The 15,106-nt window shown below is 51.3% G+C and overlaps 1 protein-coding gene across 1 annotated transcript; it reads left to right on the top strand.

The window, feature by feature from the left end:
- The first annotated feature begins 1,039 nt into the window (after window positions 1-1,039).
- Window positions 1,040-12,054, top strand: Csp2 (chemosensory protein 2). The gene is made up of 3 exons (XM_078191492.1): window positions 1,040-2,008; window positions 9,761-9,953; window positions 11,159-12,054. Exons 1-3 carry the CDS (start codon window positions 1,991-1,993, stop codon window positions 11,302-11,304), a joined length of 357 nt encoding a protein of 118 aa, XP_078047618.1. The 5' UTR covers window positions 1,040-1,990; the 3' UTR covers window positions 11,305-12,054.
- Window positions 12,055-15,106: the final 3,052 nt, after the last annotated feature.

Raw genomic sequence — 15,106 nt, 5'->3', positions numbered from 1 at the left:
AACGATCGAACCGCCTCGAAAACGATCGGCTATTCAAACGGCTCTCGACGACGAATCGTTGGTCGAACAAAAAAAAGAAAAGGAAAAAAAGAGAAGAAAAAAGGAGAAGGAAAGGGAAAGGGAAAAAGAAAACGCGGAACGAAGCCAATGACAGATAGGTGGCTCGGGGACGGAAGGGGGGGGGGGGGGAAGACGAGAGAAAGGAGAGAGAGAGAGAGCGGGAGAGAGCGGGAGAGAGCGGGACGTGGGACGATAGGTCAACACATTCGACAAGGAATCCATCCCATTGATGCCGCAAAAGCTTCGAGTTGCCCGGTCGAAAGTACATCGACGAATTCAGCTCCCTTGTAATCTTTATCGATACAAGGCACGATTTCCCCAGCTTCTCGCTTTCTCTCTTTCTCCTTCTCTCTCTCTCTCTCTCTCTCTCTCTTTTCTGCTCGCTTTTTCCCTGTCGGTTCGCGGTGTTCGCGTGCAGGGACGTACTTTCGATCTCTTCGCCTCCCCTCGTCCGCCCCTCGGCGGATTCACCCCGTCGGCCTTTCCTTTTCTTTCTCGTCGGGCGTCTACCCTACGACGGAACAATTTAATCGTATTTCACGGTGGATCACCTCGCCGTTCGTTCCCCTCGCTCTTTTTTTTTCGTTCGCGCCAATTCGACGGCTGTTACCGTCCCGGACAAGTGCACGCGTCCAAGCGAAAAAACGCGCGAAATCGTCGACCGCCCATTAAATCCGTAGCTTAATTGCAGTTTCCCTTCGCCGGTGTTTCGCTGTGTTTTTGTTCTCCGCCTTTCTCTCGTTGCCTTGCCGCACCTTTCACCGATCCGCGGGCAAACTCGAAAGAAAATTGTCCCGGATTCGACGGTGTCGCGCGACAGGAAACCGTGATAGGGTAGCTTCTTCGCGCCCCTCGAGCATATACAGGGGGATACAGAGAGAAACGGTGCTCCGTTTCTCGGCACTGTAACCACATCGACGAAAGGGACGCGAGCGTTAAACGTCATAATGGAAATGCTCCTGGTATTAGCTCCTTGATCCATAATCCGACGTAATAGTGTTATTTGCAACCATCTCGAACCAGACCGAGACTAAGCCGCCGAAAGGGGGCCAAGACGGTTGCACGTTCGATGATCGACGCATCGATCAAGGTGGAGAGCAGAAGCCGAGGAGAAGGAGAACACGCGATAACGATATTGGAAAGAAACGTTAACAATGGGCTGATTCCGAAAAAAAAGGAGGTTAAATCTTGGGTAAGAAAGCGTCTCGAGCGATCTCATCGCGCGGCGAAACGCAACACGATTATTGTTGGATAACGAAAGTGCAACAGTGCGAACAGAAGGGAAGAGGAGACGAAAGCGAGAGGGAAAAAGCAAGAGAGATGGCGCGCGCGAGAGAAAGAGAGAGAGAGAGAGAGAGAGAGAAATATAGAAAGAGCGAGGGGAAGAAAAGTGCAGCGGTGCACGGCGCACACTCACGCACCGCGTCGGGATTTCCCCTACCTTTTAGATTCTAGATTCTACGGTGCTCCTCTACGGTGTTCCGAGACGGAGTACCCGGCTGGTATACATATATGTATCGTCGCGTCTTTGTCGTCGGCCACCGCACACACTTTCGTATTTATTGGCCGAAGAAGGGGAGGGAAGGCCACGGACGTACCTCGCGGGCCAGTGCGTTCCGAGATTTCGAGGTGAGAGGACATCGAGCAGCCTTTTCCAAGGACCCTTAGCCCACACCGTTCACCATCGTTCGCAAACGTTTGCCACCGTTTTACCACAAGTTCGCGCTCGATCCATCGAGACGGTGCTTCATCGTGTTTCGAATCCACCGAGTAGTCCGTTCTTTTTTTTTCTCTCACTCACTCACTCTCTCTCTCTCTCTCCGAGGCTCTTGACGCCCGTGGAGCCGCGTTTCGTCGCGATTGATCGCGATTCGTCGCCCGAGGCACCGGAATTCGTCGCTGAACGCCGCGCACCAAGAGCCCTCTCGGCATGGCTTCGACGATCAAGGTGAGTGACGAACGTGCAACAGGTAGATACACACGCACGCCGTGTACACGTGCGCCGGCTGATTTAAAGTTTCGGGGTATCCGGCGGCGAGGCACGCCTCGCCCCTCGTTTCTCTGCCTGTCGGGAGCAATCCGGCAATTCGCCGTTTCGCGACGCGACACCTCGCCTCGCGTAGCATAGCAAAAGCAGAGCGTAACACAGCCGTAGAATAGCACGGCGCAGCGTGGCACATCTACCAGCCCTTACCTCCCCCTTCTCAGGGGGATGAATGCTGGCGCTGCACGCGACCGGCAAATTCGATATCGTGACCGATCGCGGTGCTTCTCCCTCTACGCTTTGAATATTTAGGAGGCCAGCCAGGGAATCGGCACGACGGGTCCCCCGGGCACGTACCTGTAGCTTTTCTCCGGAACGGAACGTACGCGCCGCGAATCACGATCGGCGCTCGAGCTTGAATCGGCCATCGTCTCGCCGCCGGTCTGCCCGTTCGTTTCCGCACGAAAATTGGCCCCTCCTCCGCAGCTTCGGCAGAACTTCCTTTGTCGTTGGTTCCCTCAAAGACGAAATTTATATTAAACTAGATCCTCGAGGGCGTGCGCGCGCGCGCGCTCGTGTTAAGCGCTCGTCGCCGCAACAAGGTAATCCGATGGATTCGATGCGTGCCGTTGCTCGAAGTTTCAGCGTGTTGTTGCCGTGTAATACGGTATCGCTAAGGTTCGGGAATTAACGGCTGCGACTACGGAAACCGATAGTCGAGCCGTACAACGATAACGAAAGTGTCAACGAATCTCGTTTGAGACCGTCGCTCTCGGTGTTACACGGTGTACGGTTAATTGACCGACTGCTGCGAGACGAGCAGCAGTCGGCACGTTGGGAAAAAGTTTGCGCGGAAGACGAACGAATCGATTCGGAGCCGGGGCGAAACAACTTTCGCTGGAAACGAGCAACTTCGCGATGCCGTGTTGCCGCGTCGGCTACGACGCTACGTAGGATAATTCTGTATCTTTCGGATGCGAGCAAGTCAACGTCGACTTCGGGCTGTCCCAACGATGGGAAAACTCGATAATCGAATCGTCGCTCGGCGCACGAGAATATGGAAAGCGATACGGAATTTCGCGAACATCGCGTCGCTAAACTAGCTGCGTCCCCCGAACTACCGAACCCACGGAGAATCTGGCGCAGAGTTTCCAAGCTTTTTCTCGGAACGCTGCGCCGACTACGTTCGAGTTCGATCGCCCGGGGAATCGACGAAGAGAGCCGATTCAACGCGGGACAATCGTCGCGCAATCAGTGCCACCGGCTACGACACGGCGGCGTTTCTAAGACACTTTCTCTCGGGCGCGCGTCTCACAAAACAGAAAATCGTTCCGCTTTGTAGAGCGAAGTCGTTTAACGACCGTTCGAACACGACACGGGTCCCGCCGTCAATATGTTTCGATAAACAACAATTACGATATCTCGGAGCGACCGGCGGACTCGGAGCCGCGCGCGGAAGCGGTTGAGAGCCGTGTAATTTGATCGACGGTGCCGGCACGGCGAAATGTGCGGCCAGGGTGCAATAAAAACGTAATGTCGCGAAGATAGGTTTATAGAGCGTGACGGTTCGCCGTTCGGATTGAGACCGGAGAGGGGGGAGGGGGCGAAGGGGGTGGCGAGAAGCAAGAGCGGTGTAAGCTGTAAGCGCTCTCGAGAAGAGCTTCGAGGCGCAGCTTCATAGAATCGTCGAGTTTCTTTCCGCGTTCGTCGCGTTTCGCCGAGCACGCGGCTCACCGGTTGAATTCTTCCAGGTATTAAGCGACCAATAAACGTCGAGAGGCAACGAATCTCGCGAGTCGCGTTTCATCGGTACGAAGATATCGGCTCGCGGGGATCGCCGATGCTCGAGCGGATATCGGATACAGCCAGCTCCCGGTTCCGAGAAATTGCGTGCATTCTGTGCTTGGTCGCGACGCGACGCCGCCGAAACCGTTTATTTTTCGCTTCGGAGCGGGCCGCGGGGATCGATCGATCCCGCCGCACGGCCGTCCTAACCGAGCCGATTTTCTTGTCGCGAGGCTGCGGGAACAAGTTTATTAAATTCCGGCACGTAGCTTCGGTTCCATTCGAACGATCGGAACAAAACCTTTATCGACGAGGCGGCGACGCAACGTCATAATTCATGCGTGCCGCGACCGTGCCGCTTGCGTTACCGCGCCGGCCAAGGAATAACAATCCGATTTTCTCGGTGTCGCGTTGGCTCCCTTGTTTCCGATTCGGTGACCTTCGAGTTGCGGAATTCGAAATTAACGCGTCGATCGACGCGCCAGTTCGACACAGTTCTTCAACGACGGTAATTTTTCCCACATTGTCCCTGAGCTTTGAGAACGAGAACGGACAATTTGGGAAGCGGAGATGCGATTTTTCGAGTCCCGCGACTCGTTCTTATAATCCATGATAATCGCCGAATATAAAAACGAGCTGCGAGACTCGAGTAATAGTATCTCTTCCCAAATCGACCATTTTTCTTTTTAATTTATTTATCAATATCACATCAATTGCTAGGTTATCAGCGACCACGGAAAGAATAAGAAAATATCACGAGTTGCACAAGTCCTCCATTGATATCGACTCGATAAAACCGACAAGCCGATGGTCAATTTGGGAGAAATTACTGTACTCTTTTAACCCCTTGTACTATAATAACGAGTCAGACTCGTGACATTTTCATAAAAGATCTATTAAACACGCGACTATTATTAATTTCTTAATTTATTTTTCTATTATTAAAGTCTGAAAACGAAAGAAGTTAATGACGATAAAAGAAAAAAGAATTGTCTGGTCCTATTAAGGAAAATGTTAAGGACAAATAAGTGCTAATCGATGCAGCGTGAATGGAATCGTAGTTGCAAGGGGTTAAGACCGTATAGAAGACAAAGACCGACGGGAGATTATTGTAATTATTTTCTGGGCGGAGGATTCTTGAAACGAGAAACGGGTTAAATCCAGCTCGACGATAGGACTAAGCGAACCGAAACGTCGACGGAGGACCGCAGATACTAGTGAGGGTTAATGCGAGTCGTCGGGGTTGTCCGGTTAGCTCTGATCGCGAATAATTCGCGGCCGCGACGCGACGGGGGCCTCGTTAATACCGGAGCGGCGACGCGATGATCGTTGGTATTTGCGTCGAGTCTCTTCGCGCGTTAAATCGTAATCCATACGCCGCGCGTTGTCGATATCGACCGTGAATCACCGAGCTGTGTAATTATTGTCCATCGGTTGCGAGTCGATAACTAGACGATTGTAAATTAATTTAATAACTACGAACAACACGGCGCGGCCGGGGGCCGCCGCTCGGCCGGTACACGAACAATAAATTATTGTTTATCGGGCTGCTGTGGGTGTGTGCACCGACGTACACGCGTGTGCGTTCACGCGGACCGTGAGCGCGTGCACGGGCGCAAGCGCAGGTGAAAGCGGAGCGCGGCCGGTGCGGACAATAACTATAACGGAATATTACGGGTGGAAGCGGCGCGCGAGAGTTTTCCGTCGCTCAGCGTCCCGTTTAACCGGTGAATTATCATTCATAGACTGTGACGATAATTAACGGGGCTGTAGGAAGGACTCGGTCGGCCATTGGCAGCGGGGCCGGAGGGGGGGGGGGGGCGGTATGGTCGACAGGAACCGTCAGCGTCTCGCTCGGACGTAATAACCCGGCGAAACGTTACGGTTACAGTCGTTCACAGTCAACGTGACGGCAATAAAATCTATATCACGGCCATTTGCCATTCAGACCGGCCAATAATTCTTATAATCCACGTCGGCTCGCGGAAGTAAGCGGTTTGCGTTCGCGCGAACTACAGCCGAGCCCGCATCCCAATCCACAAATCATCCCGGGTACGCGAGCCTACAGGCCCCCGGTGATTTACCGAACCGTACCAATTATTAGCATCCCACGGGGCGAATCGAAACTCGCAGACTCGCCGCCTCGCAGCCTCGCAGTCTCGTAGCCTGGCTGACGTGTCCGGGGTACCGGTATAAACGTCGAGAGAAATGTTACAAACCTTCTGAATATTTCACGGAATTTCTACGCGTTTCTCGTCCGTTCTGACCGTCCTGATGAAAAATACCTATATCTTTGACTTTCCGCACCTTCGTGTCCGGCGTAATTTATTATAAAAAACCAGGCTGACGATGACTTTGACTCGACGAAACTCCTGGGAGTATCTGAAGGAAATCGCAACCGGTATCGCAAACTTGCTCGTCGACCAACGACGCAAACATGCGAAGGGAATTGTTTGCAGCACGTGGAGCGATTCTCTTGGAAATGACAGAGGCAAGGGAGAGGCTCTTAAATATATAGGTTCGGCATGGTCCGCCGTGGCTCTCTCGGATTTACGTTCGGTCGCGACAGAGATTACCCGACTCCGCTGTTCGATATTCACGAGTTTTCCTAGCAATTTTGGGGCTCGGGTACGGCCGGCCGGCCGGGCCGAAGGGCAGAGGGGGTGGTAGGAAGCAGCAGGGAGAAAACGCGGGGGCTGTACGGGAAAAATCGAAACAGCGCGCAGAGGAGCCGCCGCGTGTCCTGGATCGCGACCCGAGTAATTTAAAAACGAGCACGATCGTTAGAGGCAGAGGCGATATCCCCCCGCGATGGAATCGAGAGGTGCAACGCGCGACGAAAATAAAATTGAACTTTACAGTATCGGTCACGGCGTCGTGTCAAAGGGACGAGAAAAAAAAATATAGATGGTGGGCCGCCCGTGTGGGCGAGCGCGCAGCAGCAAACGGTTGCGAGTGGGACCGAGAGGGGGAGACACACACGGCCCCTGGACGTTTCGCGAAAGTATGTTCATCCGTCAACCGGCGTCGATTTAATTGGAACTATTTCCTGTGCGCCGACCCTTCCACCCCCCCCCCCCGCCCTGGCTTTTTTTTCGTACAGAATTTCATAGTTTTTGCCGGCGAGGAACAAGCAATCCGATTGAACCGGTCAAGACCGAGGGAGAAAAAAAGCACGGGCGAGTGCTTCGAGCGACAGATTCGGGCCTCCGCCGTCGACGCCCGTTGCGCGATGATTTAAACGCTTGCTACGATCCGACGTTTCCGGCGCTTCTTCGCGCGGAAACACCCACGGGGCAATATTTCGTCTCTCTGTACGGGGGATCGGATACGTGTCCGGCTCGCGCTGCGACGTAATCCTTCGAGATAGGGTCAAGTTCAATACGCACGGCCCGCGTCAACTTTTAACGGACGAGCTTTCTATTCGGTCGTCAGTTTCCAGGGCGGAGACTCGTGTTCCTCCGTTTTTGCAGCCATCACTCTCCTATCTACCTGTCAGTGTCGTATTACGTTAACTGATACTTTTCTCGTGAAATACAACGGAAGCGAAGTCGAGATTTCAGGATGTTTGAATTGGACGGAGAACAGGAAGACGGCCATCTGTGCGCTACTTCGGACACAAAATAACGCGAAATTGGCATACAACGGAAAGTCTTGCAACAGACACTCTCTATGCACTCGTCGTCAAGACTTGAATGTAATTGACGAACGTTAGAGGGGGGGGGGGGTGATAAGCCAGTTGCAAAGTAGGCGCAGTAGGTTTATTTCTGTAATATTCGGGCAGCAAAACATTTTGTTAACCAAAAATTTTATTCAAGTTCTCTATTAGGCGATAAGCGGTCTGTGGATTGTAAGGATTTCTGAGAAAAACGTGACAAGAATCTCGTAACTTTGTTACACTAATTTCAAGTTAACAGAGCTATTAATAGCAATAATTCATTTTTATTTAATTTCTGTTTCTTACATCGACGTAGGATATTTTAATTTTCCATAAAGATCAAAAATAATTGTTAGCATAAATATGGGGATAAGGGACGCTCTACCGTACTAGGATCGACCGCAAAGTAATCGCAGTCCATTACCATGACAACGGAAAGGACCGCGGCGGAGCATGTCCTTCTTCGGTCTCTTTGATGTTTCTCTGCGGCGGTTCGTTTGCGTTTGCTTTCGCGTTTGCAGCCGCGTTTGTGGGTCCGATGCTCGCCGTAGCCGTGTGACAATTTTATTCGCGTTGATATTATTCGGAGAAGCCGGTCCCCGCGTGGGAGTAATTTAAAAGACGACTCGTTAGCAAGGGAGGCGGCGTCGCGACGCGGCCCGCGGAATGTGTGTGGCCCGCGCGCGCGCGCGCGGAAGGTATGCGTGTAACTGCGACCCGCAACGAAACACGGAAGCGTGTCGAAGCGGTACACCGGGCCAAGAGGGGCAAACAAACGGAGGTCGTAGGTACGCGCATACCGCCGTTACTCACCGTGGTTGTTGCTTGTTTAGCTATGTTAGCTTTGGCGTGCTTTGCTGGTGCTGCGTTTAGCCGGTATCTGCCGCCTGCCCACCCGCTCCGTTCGACCTGCTCTCTCCCTCTCTCTACTTGCCTCGCTCTACCCGCTCTATTCGCTCTATTCACTCTATTCGCTACATTCGCTCGTCGATCCTCCCTCTCGACCCCTTTCGTCGCGCGTGTGCTTCGATCATAACCCATGGACGAGCTTCGTGCACCCGATACGCCTCGTCTACGACAGTGATCGTCAATCTTTCTCGATTCGTCGGACACTCGAGATTACGCTAAATTCACTCAAATTCTCTCAATTACCCCTGGCGACTCGTTCTTGTAATCGTTGAATATCGACGATTGTAAAAACCTGCCGCGAGGCTCGAATAATCGTACAGTACATTTTTTCTTATTCTCTCTTTCCAAGTATTAACAGATTTATGAACAGTCAGCAAAGTTCTTTGCAAAAGGTCTCGCCGAGTACGTTCAGGATTTAATTTTATAATTTGCAGATAACATATATAATGATTGCAATTTCTGTACTTCTTCTATACTCTGATACAAGAGGGTAATTTATATAATAAAGAAGACATGTGGAAAGTACTTTCTAAAATTATTATGCAGTAACTTTTTCATATCGGACTTCTTAATATACGTGGCGTACTCTTTCCTACTTCTTTTGCAAGTCTATTGAACAGACTTCACTTTTCACATTCATCATTTTTGTTTACAAGCTGAGAGAACTGTTTAATATTGGAGAGAATTGACTTGCGCCATCCGGAGGAAGCGGGCGAGACGAATCACGGGAAAGTGGTAGGTCACATTTTTTCTGGGAAAGTTCTATTGACTCACGACGTCGTTGCGTCGAAAGCCAGTATCCGAGGAGAGGTAGGTTTGAAGACCACTGATCCAGGACGAGGCTAGTCGCATCCTTCATCCGTCGCGTCCTCCTATGCGAAAGTTAGGGTAGCGAAGTTACGCGTGCCGCCCGTATATCGATCAATACGCAGGGTAAACAAACGCACCGCACCGGCAATCTCCTTTGTAAGACGCGACAGGATTTTGATCGGGCCGCTTCTGGAAATTGCCGTGCAGGCGGTGCTGGCGGCGGTTGGCCCGCCGAACGTTGTCGGAACGAACCCGAAACCGGGTCCTCCTCCTGGCGGGCCGACCCGACGTCGATAAATCCCGGGATTTCAATTTATAACGTTCCCCGGTGTACCGGATAAGCGTTGTTGACTCCCGTTGACCCCACGAATTTGGTTAATTGCTTTATGTCCCGACTCTCGTTCTATGAAAGACTGCTTCGCGCCCGCGTCCCCGCTCGTCCCCCCTCCTCGGTACGCCGTCTCGCTCGTTCTCGATCGTTCTCGATCGTTCCCGCTCGACGCCCCCATTTACCCCAAGCAGCTACTTAACTCTGTCCCCGAACAATGTTTCAGCTGCTGTTTGTCGCTTGCACTCTCCTCGTCGCCTGCACGGCGGCGGCGGACTCGGACGAAGGACAGACCGGAAGATCGCGGGTCTCCGACGAGCAGCTCAACCTGGCTCTCAGCGACCAGCGGTATCTCAGGAGACAGCTGAAATGCGCCTTGGGAGAGGCGCCCTGCGACCCCGTCGGCAGACGACTGAAAAGTATGCCGAACGTTCACCGTGCCGATTAACTCGTTTGCATCGTCGCCGCCGCGCTTTTTGCTCGTTATCGTGCCCGTCCGCGCAGTTTCTCTGCTCATTATCCGCGGACGACGTTTGCGACGCGGCCGAACGCCATTGGTTTCTCAGCGCGACGCGTCATCGAAACTCGCCGAGACACCAACCGTCGCGACTCGCGTGCGTCTCTTGCGTACGAACACCGTTCGACTACCAGCCAAGATAAAATAGTATCTATTGTGAAACGCTTCTCGACAGATTGATGTTTCCAGACAACGTAACGAACTTTTGAAATATTCATTTAACGTGGATAAAAAAATGGCGCGAGAAAAACAGTGAATTACGAGCATGTACTTATCAGGTAGCACCGTTTTCGCGCCACGTTTTCTTACCACCTTGTCCCATAAATCGGGACAATGAAAAAGATCCGAGAGTACAATGTGGAACAGCATGTTCTGGCACGTGAGTGAATTTATAATGGGACGGCTTTCAAAAATACGGCTGTATCTTTTGCATCCACTTTCGTTCGTTCTCTGTCTGATTCCTTTAATATATCGTTTGCGATGCTGTTTCGAGAAGGGGGTCATGATCGAGCAGTGTTTCGTAATAGGTGCTTTTCCCCACCTTATTTGGCGCGAGAAGAATCGGGTCTCCCCGCGATCGGTTTCCCGGGTAGTGGCTGGGTGTCGCGTGGGAGCCTCTCGACATAACGCGGCTACCTAACAGAGACGAATCCGCGCAAAGCCGCGTTCCCGCCCACCGGTATCGATCGTCTTCTCGTTTCCATCCGAAGGCATATATCCGATGGCAAAAATTTCGGGGAGGCGGCGCAATTACCTCGAAAACATAACGACGGTCCCGGTTGAACACGCCGGGAGTCAAGGAATCCGGGAATCCATGGAAGACCCCGTCCGCCAGAAATCGCCGTTCCACCCGATTCGGATGATAGACCGATCTTGCTCGGAGTTAAACCCATTTCGCGCTAGACACAGAGAGAGAGATAGATAGAGAGTGAGAACTCCCGTGCAAGATGATGGTAACCGGCGAGTCATCGAATTGCTTAGATCGGATTTATACCCGTATTTCGAGAGCCCGCTGCGCCGGGGCGAACACTTTGCCGATAAATTTCGATAAAGTTGCGCCGGACCGCGCCGGAATTCGATCTAACCCCCGTTGCGTGTGTTATCCAGGCTTGGCGCCGTTGGTACTGAGAGGCGCCTGCCCGCAGTGCAGCCCCGAGGAGACGCGACAGATCAAGAAGGTCCTGTCTCACATCCAGCGGACCTACCCGAAGGAGTGGTCCAAGATAGTGCAACAGTACGTCGGAGTCCCCTAACGCGGCTACCTGAACGAGGACCGTGGGGCGGCGGCGACGGAACGGATGTCTTTCTTATCCGGCAATCGACGATATAGCCTAATTTGTTACGAGCTTACCAAAGCTGCCCGGTTACCGAAGCCGGAGTAACTCCCGGTGACACCCGTTGGCGGATTCCCGCGAAATCAATCATGCCCTCCCCCCCGTTCTATCCCGAGAGGGTCAGTCAATTTTTTAGTCCCGTTCGCGAATCGAATCGTTGCGCGACTCGACCGTTTCGAAAGTGAGAGATTCGCGACGAATTCGGAAGCTCTCTAGTTCGGTAAATCCGCCATCGGTGACACCGACACCGGACACGCTCGAGCTCGGTGTTTGTTAACCGTAAACATAGTATTTCACACGTTGCTTCGCAGACACAATGATGTTATATTTACAATAAAGTATGTTTTCCTATAGAGAGAAGAGTGTGAGACAGTCGAGAAAGAGAAAGAGAAAAAGAGAAAGAAAGAGAGAGAGAGAGAGACAGAGAGCGAGTGAGTGAGTGAGACAGAGAGAGAGAGAGCAGCTTTACTCGACGAACCGTGGGGCGGCTCGGTTGTTCGCTCGATTTAAGCCTTCCGTTATAGGCGATGCGGGGGTGGCTCGCGGAGTATCGCTTTCGCGGCGTAGCTCGATTTTTATTCCCGGAACGGGAGGAGGTACGGAGCCAGTCGGTTGTGCGAGCCCTGAGCCGTGAGCGTGGTAGAAAAAGGAAAGGAAGCGACGGCGAAACGATCGTCTGCGACTCTCCGACGTCAGAGGCGCACGGGGTGGCGGGAGGGGGTTGGGGGTTGGGGGGCGGGGAGGGAGGGGAGGGGAGGACAGTAATAATGGCGGATGCAAGTAGTGGGAAAGTAATAAGCCGGATTCGTATTTTATATTTTATTCTCCGCGACTCGGCCGGCTTCAATTTCGCTGCATTACAATAGACAGTGCCTTGTTCCGCGAAACTATACGGTCGGAACTTTATATCGGCGTCGTTTTATAACGTCTGAACTCCTCGGAACGACGCCGCATCGATGTTCGTATTCGCCCGGGCTGCGATGCCGAACGCCGATACCTAACGCGGCGGGGACCGGGCGCGACCGTTTAACAACGCGCGCGCAGTTTCGCTTTCTAGCAATTCCGCCGGTTACGGGGAATCGTTGCGCAACGATTGCACCATGCATCCTTCGATATAGCGCCGCGTGAACAGCATACGCGGGGCACGGGCGCACGACACACACCGGTATTGGATTCATACGAATCGTTCTAACGCCTTTTCTCCCCGGAGTTTCACGATTCATCGTTTACGAGACTCGAATGTTTCATCGACCGTGCTAATCCGCGCGCGTCTTTGCTCGTTTCCTCGAAGGACGAATGATATTGGATCGGGTCGCAACTAACTTGTCCAATTTTTATCAGACATTTATTTTTATTTCATTAACTTTCTTTTGATCTCTGAACGACTTCTGACCGATTCTGATCGACTTTGTTCAATTCTTTTCTAGCATTTGTGCGAAACTAATTGAAGAATCAGATTCTATTTATTCAGAATATTTAAAAAAAATTATCTACATCACGATATAATGTTAACCCTTTGCACTCGGGTGGCGCCTCTGAAGCGTCAATGAAAATTGTTATATAATTTACGAAATAATGTTGACATTATTAAATACACTTCTGTTATAAGCACAACGGTTTTACGAGTCACAAGACTGGATATCATATAGTAAATTATACTAAGTTCTATACTACAGCTGGTCAAAATAGCAATTTTGGATCTAAGCTTAAAATAGCTTTGAATGCAAAGGGTTAAACAAAACGGATAAGATATTAATATTTAAATTTTATATAACTTACGTTCAAAGTATTTATTTATTATACATACGGGTATTGGATTCATACGAATCGTTCTGACGTCTTTTCTCCCGAGTTTCACGATTCATCGTTTACGAGACACAAATGTTTCATCGACCGTGCTAATCCACGCGCGTCTTTGCTCGTTTTCCTTGAAAGACAAATGACACTGGATCGTCTCGCAACCAACTTGCTCACTTTTATCAGACATTTATTTTTATTTTAGTATTTTTCCTTTTATTTATTCTTTCCGCGTTTTCCTTTTCATTTCGTTTATTCCGAACTCTCTTATCAGCAAACACTGGTTCGTCCCGGTGACTCACATCGGGCAGATACGAACAATGAATTGCACCAAGCAGGGATCAGAAGTTATTCGTGACTCGACTTAATAAACACCCCGATGACTGACGCCGTTCCTTGAATTTCCGACAATGTATTCCGCGTGGCATCGACGAGACGTGACGAGACGGCGACGGGGACGGGGACGGGATGCGAGGGCGGACAAGGGGTTCGCATCGATCGGCTAAGCTTTCTTTATCCCAGTTTCCCCGTCGCTACCGTTTGCGCTGCTGGTTTTATTAGATAATTATTGCCGGCAGCAACATCGCGTTCCAGGTTATTTATCACGATGGGAGCGGGACGTCGGAGGCGAACGCGCGCTCCGCAGGAAATTCGCGTTTAAGAATGCAGCGGGGGATGCGGTGGATTTTAAATTGTTAATATCTTGTAAAGTACACGATATTAGAGACTTGACGGAGAACTAGAACCTGCCAAAGGCTCATTAAAAAGTCAGCGTAACACTTGAGGGGAGGGAGAGGGGGGAGGGCTCTACCCGATGAGCCCGTGAGAGACGCGTACACACCGAACACGACGGTATGCTCGCGTTCTACCAATTAAGCCAGCTACAAACTCCAACGATGCGCGAGTAGTAACGCTTTCCCCGCAGAGAATATTCCTAACGCTCGAGAGCCCCGTTTAGAATGAACCGTTAAAGGCCGGAGCTTACGATCGTGGAAGCGTATCCTCCAACCCCCCGTTCGTCGCATATATTTCACCACCTTTATTGAGAATGTGAACGACAATCAACAAGTTGCTAATTGTTTCGGGCATAATTAACGGTGTATCCGAGGGGGAGGAGGAGAGGGGATCGGCCAATTTACACAAGCTCATAGGCGGCCACCATAATATCGATGGGGGGAGGGAGGGGGCGAGAGAGGATCGCCACGGCCCTGCCGCCGCCTCGCCTCTGTCTCGCAGCTGCCTCGCGTCCCGTTTCCCGTAATGCAAATTCTTTCCCCGGCGTTTTCACCTTTATACCGGCCCGAGAGCGTATATTTAATTTCGCTCCCCGCTGTCGATATTCCGAATCGGAATCAATTACGCGCATTCCGACGAGATTGAATTTCCATAGAAAACATCGAGCGCCGCTCCGAATTTTTTTTTTTTCGCAGATTCCCCGGAATCCGAACGCGCTCGAGGATTGCCATGATGGTCAAGCTCTGTCACTTTTTTCCTCTTTTTTTCTTTTTTTTCAATGCTCGAGAACCTAATGCTTTCCCCGCTTTGATATACTTACGGAGGAACGGGGATCGACTCGATCTTCGCGGATAAATGCAGCGTCGGCGGTTTCACGCCGACTCATCAAGATAACGCGTGCTTTTTTTCGGAAACGCGATTTTTATTACGTTCGACAGAGAGGAATCGTCAACGTTTACCATTATTGATGCCAAATAATGCTAGCCAAATCGCCCGTGTGCTCTCCGGACGAAAATTTCAAACATTTCACGCAAAAAAGAGCATCGCTTTGGACACGCGCGCGGCACGCGGACCGTCGTTTTGTTGGGAATAAACATCGTCGCAAACGTCGCTGTGATTTCCAGAATTTTTGTAGCGAAATTTAACAATTTTCGACGCGTTGTTGTATACCGTTCGTATCGTTCCATTT

The sequence above is a fragment of the Augochlora pura genome, chromosome 10 (assembly GCF_028453695.1).
Source record: "Augochlora pura isolate Apur16 chromosome 10, APUR_v2.2.1, whole genome shotgun sequence".
Lineage (NCBI taxonomy): Eukaryota > Metazoa > Arthropoda > Insecta > Hymenoptera > Halictidae > Augochlora > Augochlora pura.
The sequence above is the reverse complement of the archived record's forward strand: the minus strand, read 5'-3'. Positions and strand labels throughout refer to the sequence as shown.